This window comes from Lepidothrix coronata, unplaced genomic scaffold, assembly GCF_001604755.1.
Source record: "Lepidothrix coronata isolate B3197 unplaced genomic scaffold, Lepidothrix_coronata-1.0 Scaffold194, whole genome shotgun sequence".
Classification (NCBI taxonomy): domain Eukaryota; kingdom Metazoa; phylum Chordata; class Aves; order Passeriformes; family Pipridae; genus Lepidothrix; species Lepidothrix coronata.
Genome location: NW_016690374.1, coordinates 1,096,236 through 1,115,839, shown reverse-complemented (window position 1 = coordinate 1,115,839; position 19,604 = coordinate 1,096,236). Strand labels below are relative to the sequence as shown.

General features: G+C 42.8%; 1 protein-coding gene across 1 annotated transcript in view; it reads right to left on the bottom strand.

Moving 5' to 3' along the window:
* Window positions 1-10,206: 10,206 nt before the first annotated feature.
* The window catches only part of ARHGAP20 (Rho GTPase activating protein 20), a 62,503-nt gene continuing 53,105 nt past the window's right edge, over window positions 10,207-19,604 (bottom strand). The window contains exons 10-14 of the mRNA XM_017831612.1: window positions 16,604-16,765; window positions 15,468-15,577; window positions 14,312-14,501; window positions 13,748-13,859; window positions 10,207-12,131 (exon numbers count right to left, since the gene is read on the bottom strand). Coding sequence (XP_017687101.1) covers window positions 11,035-12,131; window positions 13,748-13,859; window positions 14,312-14,501; window positions 15,468-15,577; window positions 16,604-16,765 — 1,671 coding nt within the window. The 3' untranslated portion in view covers window positions 10,207-11,034. The remainder of the gene's footprint in view (window positions 12,132-13,747; window positions 13,860-14,311; window positions 14,502-15,467; window positions 15,578-16,603; window positions 16,766-19,604) is intronic.

Here is a 19,604-nt window from a genome sequence, read left to right as displayed (position 1 = left end):
CTAAGGATTTACCAAGAGCAATCTGAATCCCTTAAGCAGTTTATACCATATACCAGCTTTTTGCCTCAGCACAGGGAGGCCTGGGTGCTGCCCCAGGGTCATCATGGGGCTGTGAGGCAGCACTAACCCAGTGCTGCAGTGCCATGGGGTAGGACCCCCAGCACAGCCTGGCCACAAGGGCAAGGGGGCAGTGGGTTCAGTTCATCCCTTCCTGCTGTAATAAGCGACCTGCCTGTGCTCCAACACAGGACGATGCTGCCAAAAATGTCGTAGTGAGCCAAGACCAGCCTGCAGCCAATGGGCGTCTGCAGAGAGAGAGAAAACCAAAGGGACATTATAGCAGCTCTGTGCTCCCACTCTTTCTCAGAACCTAAAGAAATGGCTGTGGTTTTGTGTAGAAGTTAATTAATGGTAGTAAATAATATTCCTTTGTGCTAGGAGTGAATAGCGCTCTTTATGTGGGGATCTCAGTGTGCTTAATGCTCTGTATTTAATCCAACTTCACAGCAAAAGCTAGCTGAATTATTCATTGCAAATAAATTATCTGAAGAACACAGCCCTTTTTTCACTGTGAGCCTGTGAGCCCAGCCTGCTTTCTTTGATGCCCTTTTCCATAGCCAGCAGTGTCTTTACAACAATTTGGGCAACCGACCCACAGCGCACAGCTCGTTGTGCTGTCTGCTAATTGTCAGAGTGTGTGTGCACATGTCAGGGAGGCAGCAGGAGGAGGGAGACAGCCTCCAGGTCCTGCTAGTGGTCTGAGTAAACCTTTGAATGGGAAAGAAAGCAATAAGCAATGCTGAGCATGTTCCTCATCTGCCCACATAGATGAATACACACACATGCATATGTATATAGAGCTTTTCATACGCACCATGCTGGTGGTTCACACAGTGCCCAGACTTCAGTTAGGACCAATTGCATACAGTAAATCCACAAATAAGGAACTGAGATGACATCCTTCTGAACTCATTTTGGTATGAGGCTCAATGTTACATATGGAACACATCCACTTCCTGATATTTAGTCAAATTAAAACCTGTCCCCAATACTCTCAACCAGCAAAAAGCTCTGTACTGAAAAGTGGAGAGCTGTGGTTACTCAAAGTGAGCGTGAACTCCATTGCTTCAAGAAAGCAATAGGTGAGATGTGACTCAGCTGCTTGAGGAGGACAAGGTCCTGCAGTACATAGGCTCAGGCCTATCAACATCTTGATCCCATGGCTTCTTTGATGCCCTGGGCCTGGGGACACTTTGGTTGTGATTTTAGCTGGCCCTTCATCAACACTTTGTTGCAGGTGGCAGATCTGACACAAAGCCCCAGGATGCCTTTTTTATGCAGGCAGAGCTCAGCCATGAACTCGCTGCTACCAGCAGGTTTGAGATGCCAAAAGCTGATGTGGGCCCAAAAAGCTTTTTGCCTAATTCACTTACACAGAAAAGTGCAGGCATCACTGTGCAAGGAGGCAGAGATGGCCCTCCTCTCCCATGTACCCACTAACTGCCCTCAAGGAGGGAAAAGGGAGGCAGAGTCAAAGCTGCAGGGAAGTTCTTCCCGTATGAATGGTCCCATCACCGAACAGATGCATGGGACAGCCTTGTCCTCACCTTCTCACCTCCAGAAAGAGTTTCTGGTCTGGGCAATTTTGTCAAGAGTATTGGTTACTTGAGTATTTGATGCTGTGTTCTTGAGCAATGAACCATTCAGATCTGAAAACCACTGGGGAGCCTCTCAAGGACAGCTCTCAGCGGGGAATGTTAGGAGCTGGACTGGAAACGGATATTCCCCAATAAAGAGCTGAAATGCTGCACGCATGACAATGTGTCACTAAAGCCCTAGATTAAGTCTCATGGTAAATGAGTGCATGACTAAAAATTATCTTTCTAACATAAAATTTTTGCTTGTTGTTTTTTGTTGTTGTTTTGTCTGTTTATTTCTTTTAAACAGTAAACTCACCTTTGTAAGAAGGGCTTGGTATTTTGTTTAAAAAGATCATTCTATGCAAATTTTTTACCTTTGGAAATAGCTAAACTGACAGAAAAAGAAATCTTAGGTGCATGTTTTTGTCAGTTCCTTTTCATCAATAACACCCCTGTAAAAAAAGCCAAAATCAGCAAGGAAACAGGCTGAATCCATAACAGTTGGGCTGATATTTTGTAATAACATTTTTCAAGAAGAAAATAAATGAAAGCAAACCAGCCTCCTGTGTCAAACCTGATGTGTTATCTGCCCTCCAAGTACCTAGTAAGAAAAGCACACAGACACCTTGGCTAGGTTCAGTGAGGATGTGATACTCAAGAGGTGACAATAGCAAGATTTCTCCATCCCAGGAATGAACTTCTGTGGTGGGATGACCCTGTCTGAGTGCTAGGTACCCACCAAAGTCCTTCCATCACTCCCCTCCACAACCGGACAGAGGAGAGAAAATATAACAAAAGGCTCATGAGTTGAGATAAGGACGGGGAGAGATCACAATTATTGTCATGGGCAAAACAGACTCAACTTGGGAATAGCAATTGAATTTATTACCAATCAAAATCTCCCACCCCTCTCTCCTCCTCAAGTTCTACCTCCTCCCCCTTCATGGCTCAGGGAGACGGGGAGTAGGGGTTATGGTCAGTTCATCACAGGTTGTTTCTGCCATTGCTCAGGGAGAGGAGTCCTTCCCCTGCTTCAGTGTGGGGTCCCTCCCGCACGCTGCAGTCCTTCAAGAACATCCTGCTCCAGCATGGGCTCCTCTCCTCACGGCTCTGTAGATCCCTGCCAGGACGCTGCTCCAGCACGGGCCTCCCACAGGGTCACAGCGTGCTCTGGGCACCCACCCACCCACTCCAGCCTGTGCTCCTCCACTGGCTCCAGATGGATCTTTGCATTCCTGTGGTCCTCCTTGGGCTGCAGGGGCACAGCTGCCTCACCATGGTCTGCACCACAGGCTGCAGGGGAATCTCTGCTCTGGCACCCACAGCACCTCTTTCCCTTCCTCCACTGACCTCGGTGTCTGCAGAGCTGTTCTGTCACATATTCTCACTCCATTCTTCTCTGAGCTCAATTACATCTGTGCAAGAACATTTACTTTTCCTTCTTAAATATGTTATCACAGAGGTGTTACTACCATCTCTGATGGGATCGGCCTTGGCCAGCAGGGCTTCTGTCTTGCTGCTGGCTGGTATTGACTCTGTTGAACATGGGGAAGGCTTCTGACAGCTTCTCACAGAAGCCAACCCTGTAGTCTCCCCTCCACTACCAAAACCTGGCCACGCAAATCCAATACGTCCCTTTTTTTAGAAAACAATCCAGAAGATATTTTTGAACTGTTTCTCTCGCAAACAATCAGCAAAAGGTCTCCTGGGATGCTTCAAGGACGGAGAAGCAGATCAGTGTTTGTTCTGGACCTGAATCCAGGTTCCAAGTGTCCCTGACCACCTCTGTCCCTACCCTATTCTAGAGGACTGTCCTTTCCCTGTCCCTCCTCAGGAGGTATTTGATATCCCAGCTGATGATACAGACCTGAAGAGCAGAGAGGTGTTGTCCCCTGCATTTGAAAGTTTGGCAGCCATTCCCGCCTTCTCCTATTCATTGCAAAATACCCCAATAAAATAAATTTGTTTTAGAATAAATAGGTCTCAGGGCCTGATTCTGCATCAGTCACAGAAGAAAATCAGATTTGACAGCACCCATCGTTTCATGAGAGCCTAAGCATTCCCAAGAGAAAGCAAAGTATGGGGACAGTATTAAGGCTGTAAATACCTTGGAGTGATGAGCCTGGACTAACAACCTGTTTTACAATGGGACCCACTCTGCACCTGCATCGTGTGGGTCTCCTCCCCCCGAGGCAGGGATGAAATTTTATTCACAGAGATGTGTTTTCAGAATTATGGCTTTTATGAGCTTTTTGAATGTGAGAAAAGTGAAGAATTTACATAGTAAAAATTCTTGGCAAAGTTGGAACCTCCAGTTTCTGTGTAATAAACTAATTACTATGCTGTTGAATTTACACACTTCAGACAAGTGGACTGTAAACTCATATCCCAAGATAAAAAAAATGCAAGAAATTCAGACTTTGGCTTTGCCAAACATTTTATTAGACAAATTCTTCTTTTTTATTATTTTTTTAAATTAAAACTAGGCAAAATGCTTAAATATTGAATACTTTTTATTATTTCTTACACAATGAAAGAGTACTTTTGAAGTCTCTACTTTATAAAATAATAGATAGATCTCTGTAATGTAAGTTAATATTGTAAATGGAAACTTCATAGGAATCTTTTTTTTTTTTTTTCAGCAATGCAGGAACACCTAGTATAGTTTTTAATTTATTTAGAAAATAGGCACATGGACTCCAGTCCAGTAAGGAATTTAAGTGCAGAAGCACTCTTATTTCACTTCTCTGGGACTATTTACACATTTAAGCTAAGACCAAGCCCACACACTCTGCTGAAGGTGACCTGCCAGAGTCCTCATTCTATCTCTGTATGAAACGTATGATGTCATTTAGATGCTGCACCTTTCTGCAAGTATTTAGATATTCAGTAGAGGAATAGCAATGCCACAGAAGTATTCAGATGGGCCTGAGCAATGAAGAGCATATTTCAATGGCAACCATCTGTGGATATCAAGTCCTGCTTGGAAAGGTGACTTTGGAGCATGAACTTCCTTGGCTGCCTGGGCACCTCAGGTTCCTCAAGTCAAAGGCACTTGTGGGCATGGTGTCAGCCATGCCTTTCCCAATCAGGTGTGCCAATAAAGCATCTAAGCACAGCCCTGCCTCCTTCCTGCCACCCCCACCAAGTCAGGCCCCCAGCTCTGCTAGGGGAACTTTCAGTGGTGCTTTCAGTGGTGTTTTAGATAAAACATTTTGTTCAGATAAAAATATTTAAGTAGTAGCATTAACAAAGCTGCTATTGCTTATTGTGAGGTCAGGGTCCATCTGACCTGCTGCCGGTAGTGACTGATCCCTTGGCAGCTTTGACTGGATCTGTGGAGATCATCCCCCTCCTGTACTAAGTCCTTTCAAAGCATTTTATACTACATCCCCTGTGCAAGCTATCCATGGGGCATTTGACTTTTAAAAACATCCTTCTTGATCAAAACTGTTCACTGACTCTGTTGTAAGGCAGTCCCTTCCACACAGTGCTTGCACAGTGAACAAGCACAGGTGACAGATACTGCTCCTCTCCAGCTCTGCAGGATTGGTGTCTGCTAGTGAAATCTGTACTGACACGTGGAAAATGGGTCTCTCTGCTACTGAGAGAGTCTGTCCCAGAACTGGCCTCCCTCAGGCCTCAGTTTTCCCAGGTGCTGGCAGTGGCACCCTCGAGCCTCTGAGGTTTGGGATTCCATTCCAGTTGCCAGCACCGGGCTCAAGTGCTGCTGTCCACTCATCCAGCTTGAAGGTTGCTGGTGGTCTCTCACAGGTGCTCAGAATAGAGTGTGTGCCCACACAGAAGGTTAACTGAGAGAATGTAAGAGTAATTATTATTAGTAATAAGTAATTAATTGTGTTATTACATACAAATATTTAGTAAGACTCTAGGGCAGGCTGTGGTGATGTGGTACAGGGCTCAGTTAGAGAAGTGTGTACTTACCAGCTGTCACTTGTCACCCAGACCAGTCCCTTTTTATCCCCTTTTCCCTCTGTTTTCTCATGTGGGTTCCTCCCCAGTCCACCTTGATCCCTCCTTTTCCCTGCCTTTGATCCTTACCCTAAACATCCCATAACAAGTCCTGTACATTCCTACAGCCCCCTTAAAACACCTTCTAAGAGGTTGTCCAATGCCCTCAAATACTTCCCCTCCAGCCCCCTGAGTCCTGTGCCCCCGCAAGCACTGATCCCTGCCATTCTGCAGGGTCTTCTGGGGAGGGGCAGCCCCACTAGTACCTTGGTGGGGGAACCCCTAGCTGACCTCACTTCTCTGGCAGTCCAAGGGAATGGGTTGGGGCTCCCTGGAGCAGGTGGGGTGACTGGGATCTCACAGGCAGCATCACACTCTGATCCCTGGGGATAAAGCTTTAATCACCAGCAGGTCACAGGTCACTCTTCCTTCATCAGCCCTTACTGTCAGGGCTCATTGTCTAAACTCTCAGCCAGGATTGTGTAGCCTCAGCTGTGCACGTTGGCAGCACAGTCCTGTCCCTTCCCTTCCTGGTTGACATCAGGACTGGTAGACCACCCAGCCCCCTCTGCTCATCCCAGTCCTCAGGGCAGCAGGGAATCCTATGGATGTTCTCCAGATCCAGGAGGAGGAGAAGGAGGAAGAGGAGGCAGCCTTGCCTTCAATGGTCACATCAGAATTACTTCTGCGCCTGAGAGTAGGTTTGTAGCATGTTGATGGAAATAGTTTGTGATAGGAGAATCAAGTGCAGAGAAACAATTTCTGTACTGAAAACACCTCTCCAATGTAGGGTCACAGAATGTCTAAATTCTGAAATATTTAACTTAATGCAACTGGCAGCAGCTACCGAGTACTTGTCCTCAAGGAACTGCTGACATTTGCAGTGAAGCCACAATGAAACCGACAAAATAGGGCCTGGAGCAAACCCAGTGTCGAGGAAAAATCATTGCAGATTGCATTGTACATATTTATAAGACATAAATGATGTCCAAAACCTTTAGGTCCTGTGTGGCAACCATGTCCTAACAGAAATATTCAACACCTTTAACCAAAGGGTCTCCCCCTTTGGACACCAGTGGGTCAATTAGTTTAGCTTGACAGTGGCCTCAATACAGAGACATCAGTAACTAATCTTGAGAGTAAGTGAAATCATGCAAGCACATCTGTGAATGAGAAAGCTGGCTCCCGTCCCGTGATGTTTATGTAGGGCTCTGCTTAGCTGGCAGACATCAGGCTCCACTGCCTCTTACACTTGGTAGGAGCAAAGGACTCTTCCATGGGGAAGTGGGCTTGCACAAATGCCAAGGAGGAGGCTCAATGCAGCTGCAGCTGCTTGCTCAGGTTCTTGCCATATTAGCCCTTGAGGAAGGAGAAGCACCTAGTGTAGGTGATGCCTTGAGTCTCCCTCTAGATGATTCCTCGAAACACTGTGAGCGCGTGAGGATGTCCAGTGGTGTCACTGAGCCTAGTTCCTTATGCATACTAAGGTTTTCTGGACACGGGAAACCAACAAAGGGTTGGGTACTGGAGGGGGGGGAGATGGACAACGGTGCCGATACAATCCAGGATACCTTCTTGGACACCTGGGCATGCTGCTGGCTCATGTTCAGACACTGTCAACCAGCATTCCCCAGGTCCATTTCCGCTGGGCAGCTTTCCAGCTACATTCCTCTGTGGTGCATCACTTGTAACTGGCTGAGGAGGGGAGTGCTAGAACAGCTTTGGTGGGCATCCAGAAAGGGTAACCCACCACAGAGGCCATCAGCAAAGACATAAAAAAAGTTACAAAACTTTATTTTTAATATTACTTGGACCCAAGGTTCCATTCCAGCCCACCAGGGTGCCCAGGGGAGGAAATGAGCTGGGACCCCTGTACACTAAATTGTTGGCTTCCCAACGATAACATACCTAAAGCTGCTGCTTTCTGCAGTGTTTAGAGTCACATCTGACACTCTGAAAACATTCACTACAATTCATTTTGGATCTTAACAGCATTTAATTCCTTCACTGAGGCATTGCAGACAGTGATCTTCTCCATCAGCGCTCTTTTTTGTGCTCATCACAGAACATGCCTCATGCAGCAGCAGGGTGTACGTCTTGTAAGTGCATTTTAAATTGTGCTGGGTCTACATCCAACTTGTTCGCCATATATTTAAAGCTGAAAGCACTCTAGCATTAGCTACAGCTCAAAAGCAGACACATAATTCGTTTCACATCGAAGCACACTTGGATATACTCCTACCTCAGACTAGCAGAGATAAATGACTTGCTGGAAGATACCATTTGTAGGACAGAACATTTATTTTGCAGAGACTAGAGATTTTCTAAAGCTTTATTATTGTTGCAATGAATCAGTATTTGCTACTTGATGTAATCTTGGCAGCTCAGCAATACGCTTTTTACGGTTTCAAAAAGAAATGCAGAGTAGCTGTTTTATTTCAAAATAGCATCTTTTTTGTTTGTTTTGAAGGAGGTGCATATGTAGGGCTACTAGATGACAGGTCTCAAAATGTACACAAAGTATTTTACCTTCAGAAGGTGACTATTACAGATCAGATTCTGCATAGTACTGTTTTCATTAAAATAGCTGAATGTGAAAAAGAAGAACAAATTGCAGTCAAGTCTTTGAGCCTGCACACAATTATACATGCTGGTATTGTTCTAAGCGCATGATGGCTTATTGCATTACGTGGGTCTCCACAAATGCAGCTCTGCTTACAACATTTGCAGGACTAGAGCCCAAAATAATAGCCTTCTGATTCTATATTTTCAAGCAAAGGTATTTCTAACCTTGTTAACAGACTTTCCTCCCTCTTCTGCATCAGCTGGAGAGTATCCATTCTGTTTCATATAGAGCTAAAAGCCTGTTATGTTGATAATACTTGGAAGCAGCTTAGTGCACTGGACAGTGTTTACATTTTTCAGACATGTGAGTGACTTAGGAACATCAGCACCTTTAGGACAGCATAGTTAAGCAGAACAGGATCTGAAACTCCAGTACCGGCCAGTATTAATTTTAGCTGGGGAGGGCTTTTGAAAACAGAAAGCTAAGGAAACAATCAGTGCAATTTCAGAAGCACTATATACATGCACACACATTCAGATGTGTTTAGTTTATCCCTGCCATTCTTGCTTTCTCTATAACACTGCTAAATTTAAAGAATAAATCTTGATTTCATCCAGTGACTTGCTCCCCTCCTTTCCTTGCTCCTGACTGTAATATCTATTATCCCAAAAGATCTCTGTTCACCTTCATACTGTTAACTGCATCCCTTAGTTAAAGTTGAAAGCACCCTCCTACCTCTAGATGAAGAAAAAAAGGGTAGGAATTCTTGCTTGACTGTTACTATAATTTACAAAAGTCCACAGGATGATGGCATGCAGTATCAATTATGCCACCCAAAACAGAAGAAAAATGCTTCAGTCCCTCCTCACGCAAGATTTGCAGTGGCATCACTGGGACTTTTGCTTCAGCAATAGCTTGTAGAACTGACAGATAAAAAAAATTACACAGAATATAAATTGAATTTATGACATAACAAATAATATTTAATAGATAGCATTGAATGCATATACATATCAATACCAGTGCTGTAACAACAAAACAGAACTTGTAAAATTAGCAGCATTTTTTTGCAAGTACAAAAATACACATTTTATTCAGAACATATATAATAGCAAAATTTAACAGGATATATTATACAAACTCAAAGCATTTAGATAATGCATCACTTTAATATATTATATGATGACACAGACAGTGAGATCATCAAGTGCAACCTCAGCAATATTGCAGATGACATGATGCTGAGAGGTGCAGTTGACACAACAGAAGGACGGGATGCCACCCAGAGGGACCTACACACAAGCTCAAGAAGTGGATCCATGGGAATCTCATGAGGTTCAACAAGTCTAAGTGCAAGGTGCTGCACCTTGCCCTGGGTTGGGACAATCCCAGATATGGGCACAGACTGGGAGAAGAACTCCTTGAGAGCAGTCCTATGGAGAAGACCCTGGGGGTGCTGGTGGATGAGAGGCTGGACACAAGGCGATGATGTGCACTCTCAGCCCAGAAAGCCAGTTATATCCTGGGCTGCATCAAAAGCAGTGTGGCCAGAGGGCAAGGGAGGGGATTCTTCCTCTACTTTTCTCTGGTGAGACTCCAGCTGGAGTGCTGCATCCAACTCTGGGGTCCCCAGCACGGGAAAGACATGGACCAGTTAGAGGCGTCCACAAGAGGGCCACAAAGAACCTCAGAGCAAAGGAACACCTCTTCTATGAGGAAATGCTGAGAGAGTTGGGGTTGTTAAGCCTGAAGAACAGGCGGCTTCAGAAGACCTCACTTCAGCCTTCTGGTACCTTAAGGGGGCTTATAAAAAAGAGAGAGATTTTTTTTTTTATATATGGGAAGACAGTGACAGGACACGGGGCAATGGTTTTAAATTGAAAGAGGGCAGGTTTAGATTAGATGTTAGGAAAAAATTCTTTCCTATGAGGGTGGGGAAGCACTGGAACATGTTGTCCCAAGAAGTTGTGGATGCCCCATCCCTGGAAGTATTAAAGGCCAGGTTGGATGGGGCTTTGAGAAACCTGATCCAGTGGAAGGTGTTCCTGCCCATGGCAGCAGGGTTGTAACTAGATGATCTTTAGGGTCTCTTCCAACCCAAACCATTCTATGATTCTATGTTTTAGATGCTGCATAATAAAATTACGTGTGTTCTGCTTGCAATAATACATAGTGCCATTTACAGCAATGTTAAGAAAATATCCACAACTTAAACATGAACAGAACAGCCAACAAAGCACAATAAATGAAACACACAGAGTTGCAGGGTGTTAGTTACAAGCTTCTGCATTTCCCTTTACATATTTTTGAGCTTACTTTTGTCTTTCTTTTGCAGTGTGAAAGGAATAACTACACCTATCAAACATACCACATAAACATACAGAAAACAATACACTTACTCCTGGGAGGACAATGAAAGGAATATTTATCAGTTTCAGAACAGTAGTATAATATCACAGTTATGGAATCTATGCTGACTTTGCACACTACATCAAAAGCACAAAGGACTGGGACTCACATCTTCAAGGCTCAACACTCGAGTGGTCAAGGGGAGAGGCCCAGCAGGCACCCTGCTGCCCTGGCAGGGTCAGAGAACAGGGCACTGGCCTTGGTTACCTCCTGGGTCCTTTCTGGATTTTCAGGAGACTTCTGTTTGCTTGCTTATTAGCAATTTTTATTATTCTTACAATGTTCTTGCAAAGCTTTTGTCGAACATTACTCAAACAGTTTCCTAAAAAAAAGAAAACTTGTGAGTCTGGGGATTGCTCAATTAAATTTGAACAACCTGCATGTTAAACTTAAAATGAACACACATTAACACCAAAGGCATTTTCTTTATGGTGTTTATTTTAAGTATTAATATTCCTCTGCAAAAAAGCTTTGGTCAGTCTCTTTAAACTTTGGATTGCTGTAATGTTTTTCTAGACTTCCTCTTTGATCATGAAGACTGTCTCTTCCTGTGACTTTCAGAGGCAATGCCTGAATTTTAGGCTTAATCAAATAGCCATCAACTCCATCAGTAGGTTTCAGGGGGGCTGGCCTGCTGTTGGGCTCCACCAAGCCCCTTTCAGCCACAGCGTCAGTAGGTTGTGGAGATGGTGGCACCTTGGTGGGTGTAACCAAATAGTCACCAGCCACAGCAGCAGCAGCAGTAGCGTCTTCGTGTTTCTTTAGCAATTGAAAAGTGCTGTCGAAAGGGCAGGAGGTTTCACTTAGGGTAAACAGAGTCTGGTCTGAAAACTGCGAGAAAGCACTGTCCAGAGAGCAAATTGATGACACAGATGGAGATGTCCCAGAAGAAGACTGGCTAGAACAGCTAAATCCTGAGCAAATATTTAATCCCTCTGGTGTTGGAGGCAGGAGACAATGGGACAGGTCTTTCCTTTCAACGTTTTGATTTGTGTTGTCACTTTTACCAACATTAATCCCCATAATCAAGCTCCGATTGCTAAGCTTTTGCCTTTCCATCTGCAATGACCGAAGCTGACAGAGATAGTCTTCATCTTCATGAGACAGGACAACATCACAGCTGGCTTTGCGTGTTGCCTTCTCATGACCATCATCAATGTGGACAAAACTGGAGGCGAGGAGGGCAACTGCAGGCTCGGAGGAGCGTCTGTGTCTCCTCGAAGTTTTGAGAGCACCTGAGGTAGAGGCTGAGGAGAAACCCAGTGCGCCGGAGCACCGAGATTCATTCTGTGAGTTTTCTTGCGATGAAAACTTCAGGTGCATGCCAACAGAAATTGTCAACTGCTTTGATCTGGTCTCGCTTTGGATTTCATCCACCTCTGTCTGCTCTGAATCACCATCACTCAGAGTGAAGACAGACTCCCTGCTCCGGTTATCTTGATCGCGGGTTTTAATCCAGTCACTAGAAGAAGAGTCAGCTTCATCATTCGCCTCATTTTCCAGGCTGTCATAGGAAGAGTCATTCTGATGGAGAGAAGCAACATCTGCAAGGACAAAACCTAGTGTTAACGCATCAGTGACTGAACCACCCTATTGACAAGCAGCTTCCTTTTTTTTATTTTTTTTGGCAAGTATCTTTTACTTTCAGGAGTATTTGCCCTTTAAAGATTCTTCAAGCAGAAATACCAATAATTTCAGAAAAAATTACTATTTGATTTTGAAATGGAAAAGATCAAGTGAGTGCTAAGCTGCAGTTCAGTCAAGAAATACAGGATAATGGCACAATTAAGGGTTAGGGGGTTTTTTTGTTGTGGTTTCCTTGGTTTGTTTTGGTTTGGTTTTTTTAAGTGGTGAACTTTAGTAGTAGATAATCTAGCTGTAAACAATTATTTACATACATACATGTATTTAACCGGTAATTATTGAATTTTTCTTTTCATTATTGAATATTGAAAATAACATTTAACCTTTCTTTCCTTCTTTTAGACAAATGAAGAAAACAGGGCATACTTCATATTTCCATGGTCTTCCAGAAAATAATTTTCTTCCAGAAAATATATTTTTAAGAGCAACATAGTGAGTTTTAGTCTCAGTTTAAACAGGCACCTCATTTCCACTCAGCAGTGCACACCTGGGTCCTAATCTGTATTTGCGATAATTGGAATTACATTAAATCTCTTCTGCTCCGGGCCACTCTAAGCTGACTTATCTCACATTTGCAGCAGACACAGTTCCCACACGGGCAGTTACCACACCTCAGTGCATGCCTGAAAACTTGTTCAGCTGTCACAACCTATTGTGAGTCTGACCTCTCAGTCCCAGCACATCCCAGCACAGCAGATCCCATGTGCTTCACTCCTGGGGAGGGGGCAGGCCAAATTTCACTGGATTTCATCAAATCTCACCTGGAGCATGAGGAGTTCAGAACAGGCACACTGAGTCAGTCTGGCATACCAATGCAAGTGCCATTACCACTTTCAGTATAGGCCAGCTGTGACAAAATCTACTTTACAAAAAATGCTGCTTTAGAAACACTTTAAGGAGAGACACAAAACTCCAGTCAAAATTAATGCTATTACAAAGTTGGAGAGAAAAAGAGTACTAAGAATAATCTGGAGAGTTCTATCAACTAGTCTGTCAGACAATTTCAGTCACCAGTTCCATCATTTTTCTGTGCTAGTAGCAAGATCTGGATGTCCCATTGAAATTATGGAGATCTCTCTCTTTTGATAGTGAAGAATAGACACTTTCAATCCTAATATAATGGTGTGACATGACAGCTGCATTATAACCATCGTTGATCACTGACTTCATGATATTCTGGAGGCTGAGGCAAAAATTCTAGACTTAAGATGAAGCTTTCTCCAGATTTTTTTCCTCTTATTTTTTTCTTTGTTTCCCCTTCCTCTTTTTTACCATAGTGGCTCAAATGACTGGTATAGGAGCAAGAGATTCTTTGCAAGAGCATTCTGTGATATGGCTCAGGTCTTTGGTAAGTTGAATCAGTTTTTACGACCAATACTTTGGGCAGAGGAAAGAGAACAGCAGTATCTGGAAACACTGCATGATAAGGGAACAGCATTTTTTCTTGGAATAGACTGATCTTTTGTATGGATAAGTTTAGCTGTTTTAAGGAGATCAAAACATCAATCTGTATTACCTGAGCTGTTCTCTCTGCTGCATGTCATCAGTATTTCTCCAAAGAGGGAGGTAATTTCATCTCCAAAAATCCTGCAGCAATTCTCAATGAGGAACTGTACCAGACTGGAAATCTGCAACAAAGCAACGGGAGAGAGATGTCTTGTCAGATCTTCTATTATTGCACTCAGGGCAAGCTCACCATACATATGAGGAACAGGAGCAAACTGTATTCCACGATGGCAGCCAGGAACTACTCTCTCAATCTTCTGGGCCCAGATAAAATGTCCTGGTATACATCATCGTATGCATCTTCTCCATTTCTACTCTGTCCTGTTCAGAGGTCACCGCAACACAGAGCTTCTTGATGAGAGAAGCACTTCACTAATACACTGCCTATTGCTTTATGATCTCCCTCCCCCTCTTCCAGATTATGAGAATGGATAGATGAATGTTTCTAGAGCCCTGACAAGAGGACAAGTCCTGATCTGAAGAGGTATTGACTGTTTTCATGTTTGTAACCAACAGCGTGGTTGAACAGGAAGAAGGTTGGTTTGTTTTTTAACTACACTTAAGTGTCTCTTACCTTTTTTATAAATTCACTTTCTATATCAGGAGTGGAGGAAACAGGAGGCCAGAGCAAGCTAGGTGCAATGCAGATAGCCAGATTAAATGCATTCATCTGGTTCTCTTCAGATCTCATTTCTATACCATGCAGCACTCCAAAGATGTAACGCAGGAGAACAACATTAGCTCTGGGGAGCTGCTCTAATAACCTGAAAACATACACAAATGTAATTCTTCAAGTTAATGACCATTTTCCATAGATACACACAAGTCAAGGTAATGGAATTAAGGAAAAAGGGTAACATGGTCCACTAATTAAAGCCAGGAGCGTGTCAAAGAGATGTTGTTGCTCAGCTGCTTTCCCTCACTGTGTCTCTGAACAGTTTTCTGGAACAACAGAAAACATCATAACACATAATTAAAATAATACTCTGTCAAACTAATGAACCAAGTACAAGGTATGTCATGAAACTGTACTTCATCTAAGCTCCCTGATAATTCACTATTCACTTAACCAAAAAGTTCAGCTGTCTCTCCATGCTATCTAGTTGCCTTAAGTATATATGTGTGTAAGTACGTGTGAGGTCAGCTAGCATACCAAGCTCTGCTTCCCCTGACATAAACTTTGCCTACTTTCTGTTTTATACCACCTGCAAGGGTAGAGGCTTCCCTTGTCACTCTACTCCAGCATTTACACACAATTCCATCTTGGCTTCAGAATGATCACTAAAATTTGATATGAATCAGGGGAAATATATGAGGAACTGCTTTCAGCTTCCCTTTCATCCAGGACTCCAAAGTTCCCTGCAGGTGGTTTTGGATTTGATATCAGGAAGAAATTCAGGTCCTGGACAGTGTATTTCGAAATCATATAAGTTGGTTTTGTTTTCTTCATAAAACGATTAATTTATTTACTGGTATCCACAAAAGGCAAAAAAGTGGGACAAAAGAGTCATAAAACTGTCTCATACAGACAATCATTTAAGTATATATAAGTATATAAGTTTGAATGTTCTGTCATATACACAGTGACTTTTAGCATCTATTTTTAAAAAATTAATTGTAAGTTGAATATTTGCGATTCCGCATTCTGGGATACACATTTATAGGAAAAGAATGCAGAGAATGTAAGTATATATTATAATAGTATTATATAGTATATAATATAAGCATACCTTTGTATGCTTTTTATCTTCTCTTCAGTATTTCCTTGATCCAGCACAGAGACCCACTTATCACACAGCTGGGATGACAAAATGCTGCCTGGGATGTTGCGAAGAAAATCCTTATCAAGAGAAAAGAATAACAAAACACGTGAACAGCTGTTCTGGAGCATGTGAGGGAGTAGGAGTAAGACATGCAGATAGAAGAGGATGTATCTGTGCAACAGTGCTCGCTGACAAACATATTGTTACACACAGCAACTAAAACCAGAAGAAAATCATCTGAGATATGGAAGTACTTTAGATTATGCTTAAAGTGAATATTTTCTTGCCCTTTCCTTACCCTTTCCTGTCAAAATAGAGGTATTTGGAAGCTTCATCTGATATTGCTGAACTAAAAAATCTGCAGTGAGACCAGTTATTTTGATGTTGTATAATGTCTGTCTTCACTTATCCCTTAACTTCATTCATAGACCCTGTTTCTTCTCCTTAGCTGACAAGCTCAAATACGTCCAGATTATAAGCACTGCAAGACATCTCCCCTAATCAATTCCTTTTGGTAATGGAGTACTTAAACTAGTCATGAATAGTCATACTACTCCTCTTTCCTAATACCTCAACCACTGGCAGCGAAACTGTTGCAGCTTAGGAAGAAGTCTAAATCATAGCTTTCCAAACAAGCTAGGGTAAGGGAAGCTATGATACCTTTTTGCACAAGGAATATTGGGTTTTACATAAAAGATTGTAAGAAAAGATAGTGCATTAAAAAAAATCCAAATATTTATGGTAACGCTATAAACTCACCAGGGTTTATAGTGTAGGGTATTACTGACACGTAAGGAAACAGGTCTGCAAACATGCCTTTTTAGTATTTCATATGCAGAGATAAAGAGAGTAGCAGAACCAAGTTGTAACAGAGACCTCAGAAAAACCGGCAGGAAAACAAGCTGGCTAGTCCTTTTCCTCATCCTAATTCAGTGGTAAACGCATTTGGAGATTCTCACAACATTATTGTGCCAGCCCATTCTTCTTAATTCAGTCCACCAATTCCTCTTTAGGCCTATCCCTGGAGAAAAGCCCTACTTGCTTGTGCATGGGATCTGTGCTGCTCTCACCCAAAAAGGGAGAAAGGAACATTCTTCACATACCTTAAACAAAGATGCTGTCACAAATATGGATTCACAGGCTAGGTCTACTTCAGAGCCTGAATCAAGCTTCTCCTTGAGCTCTTTGAAGGTTTTTGCACTTCCAGAGCGTCTGAAAATACCCTTGGTGGAAGGGCCCTCTTGGTAAAGGAGAGAAAGCATGTCCTAAAAAAAATTAAAAGGCAGACAGGATTTCTTATAAATATATTTTATTGTCCAGTGCCATGAAAATGTAGTTTTGCCACTTCTGCCCCAGCTGAAAACCTCTGAGTCCTAAAAAAGCTCAGAAATAAAACACAAGTCAAGGCTAACCCTCCAAACCATGCCAAACTGCACAGCAAAGCTGTGATCTGGGGTTCTCATTTTAGAAAATCTTATAAACACTGTGCTGCCACTGCTGAGCTCTAGCTTCCTGCATGATCTTCCAGGACCCATGCAAGTTTCAGCCAAGTCATTTAAATATATAAACATTGTGGTATGGGAAAAGGAGAGGGGTCTACCTAATTCAAAGCTCTGCATCTGATGGTGGCCTCAGACAGACACCACTTTGCATGAAGATATCAGACCCTCACCGCTCATCATTGTAGTCAATATTATCACTGACCAGAGATAGACTTCTGTTCCATTACTGATGTCTGAAAGGAATTAGATTTTTATCTAAGATGAAAAGCACTTTGTTAATATCTATCTGCACTTCTTCACCAGATCAGTCAGGTTTTTACTCCCTTTGCTGCTTGTGAGTGGTATCATACTTTGCAAGCAGCTCAGGGCTGTCAGAGGGATCACCTCTGGGGCAAGGTGTTCCCTCCTGGGAGGTCACCCAGAGAGGGCTAAAGCTCAGCCTTACAGCTATCCTAAAGCCAATGAGGCGGCAACGGATTAAACAACTGGGCAGCTTACTACATGAGATACTTAAAAGGAAAGGGAAAACAAGTAGATTCCTGCCTAGCTTTTAAAATAACAGGAGGGACTGATTTCTTCTGCTAAATAAGAGAGGAAAACAAGAAGAAAAGGAAATGCTGAAACTTCTTCTGAGGTAATATGTTCATGATATTTGCCAGATGCTTAGTTCTCTGCGGTCTCCTGTAGGTCATCTCCCTGACATGCTGCTCACCTCTTGCAGGCCTGCTCCAAGTGATACAGAATTTGTCATGTTTCTCTCTTCCAAAGGAGAAACACATGCAGACAGCCTCTGGGATTATGTGTATACACACAGTGGTCTGAGGACCAAGTTATCAAAAGAGACGGCAAGCAAAGGGACACTGGGGAGAGCCCATCATCATAAAACTGAATTATAGAACAGTAATGGCTAAGAAGTGGGGTTTGGGGACTTTCCTAGTCTGGGCTGTAAGGTAAGTCTTCCTGACACACAGCAGTGCAAATAAGTCTAATGGAAACTATTATTTTTACTTTTCCTCTTTAATGTTTCTTTCTCATTCTTGCAGATATTGAAGGCCGAGAATTCATGTAAGTGTAGATGCTTTGGAGAAGCACCTTCATGTCAGCAGGACTCATCTCAGTATTTTCATTTTCTTCGCAGGAATTTAGAACTCTGCCAACAAAACAGGCTGAGTTCCACACCACAGAATATTAGCACATGAACAAAGGCTTTGAAAATATATTTTGAACAAAATATCCCCAAGATAAAAATCGGAAGCCCCTGTTAAACTAGCAAACCCAGACAAAATTACATGAATGAAGCTAATGGTGTAAGACAATTCAGCGTGGCCATGGCTAAAAGAGAGCCCTTCAGCTGTGAAAGCAAGCTCTGAAGAAGATATTAAACACGCCTGCTGAATTCATCCCTGGTATTTTCCTTCTCTTATAGGTAAATCCCACACAGCTCCCCAGTATTCCATTCTCCAGAGATGCTGTATGAATTCAGAAGTAAGTTATATTTTGTGGCATAAACACAAAGTTTAAGATTCAAAGTATGAAGTTTACCAAGCTATGATTCTATTCTTAGTAACTCTGGGGATTTTTTCAGATAAAAGTTTACTAATATTTATGTTTTGGAGAAATTTCTGATATGCAGCATTGGTTCATCTCTTAAACAGAGAGCATGAGGGATCAGGTGATCATATTCTTACAGAGTCTGTCTCTGGAGGGCTTATTTAAATAATCTAAATTATGAAAATACACACTTCTCCTTCAAAAGAAAGTAACAAACCCACACTATTAAAAGACCTGAAAAGTCCTAGTATGATTCACTATTCAGGCAGTGATAAAGCAGCACATCAAGCACAAGCTTAGGAGACAAAATATCTCTTCCTGTAAACTGGTGTAACCCCACTGATTTCAGTGGGGTTCTGGCAAATTCTTCCAGCCAAAAGTCAGGCTATTAGGATGAAGGTGGCTCACTCCTACTCTGTAAATACTTAAACTGCTGCATCAACAACAGGGCAGCCCTCAGTCCTGACCAAAAATGCCACATATCTGCCTTAATTATGCCTAGGAATGGGCTCTAGGAAACCCTTTTTCATGTTCTTAGGCTGGTTTTGAGAGCACCCACAGCACTAGAGCTCTCTCAAGACAGAAGGAAAAGATGCTTCTGCAGCCTCCAAATTCCCACCTGTTTTTGCAGTGGCGTTATTGGATCAAAAACGAGGACTCAGAGTGCTTGCCTGTCCTGGAATGCCTTCAAGAAAGGCTCTGAAACTGTCTAGTTATGGGCAGGTGGCATTTTTATGCATGCGTGGGCTGTCTATATGGGACAGTAGATGACATATTTATGGATTTGGGAATTTTATAGAGCTCTTGGGAGTGGTTTAAAAAGTATGTGAACGTGGCATTTATTTACACTGCGTAAGTGAGGATTAGGGAACCAGCCTTACAGCATGGGTTATAAAGAAGAAATAGCCCAGAGCAGCAGACTGATCACATACGTTTCTCAAGCTGTTATTAACTAAGCCTGACCACAGCACATGTTAAAAACTGAAGTTCTTGCTGAGAACCACAAATGAGGTTTCCTTCTGGAAATCTTTCTGGTTTCTTTGCTTGGGTA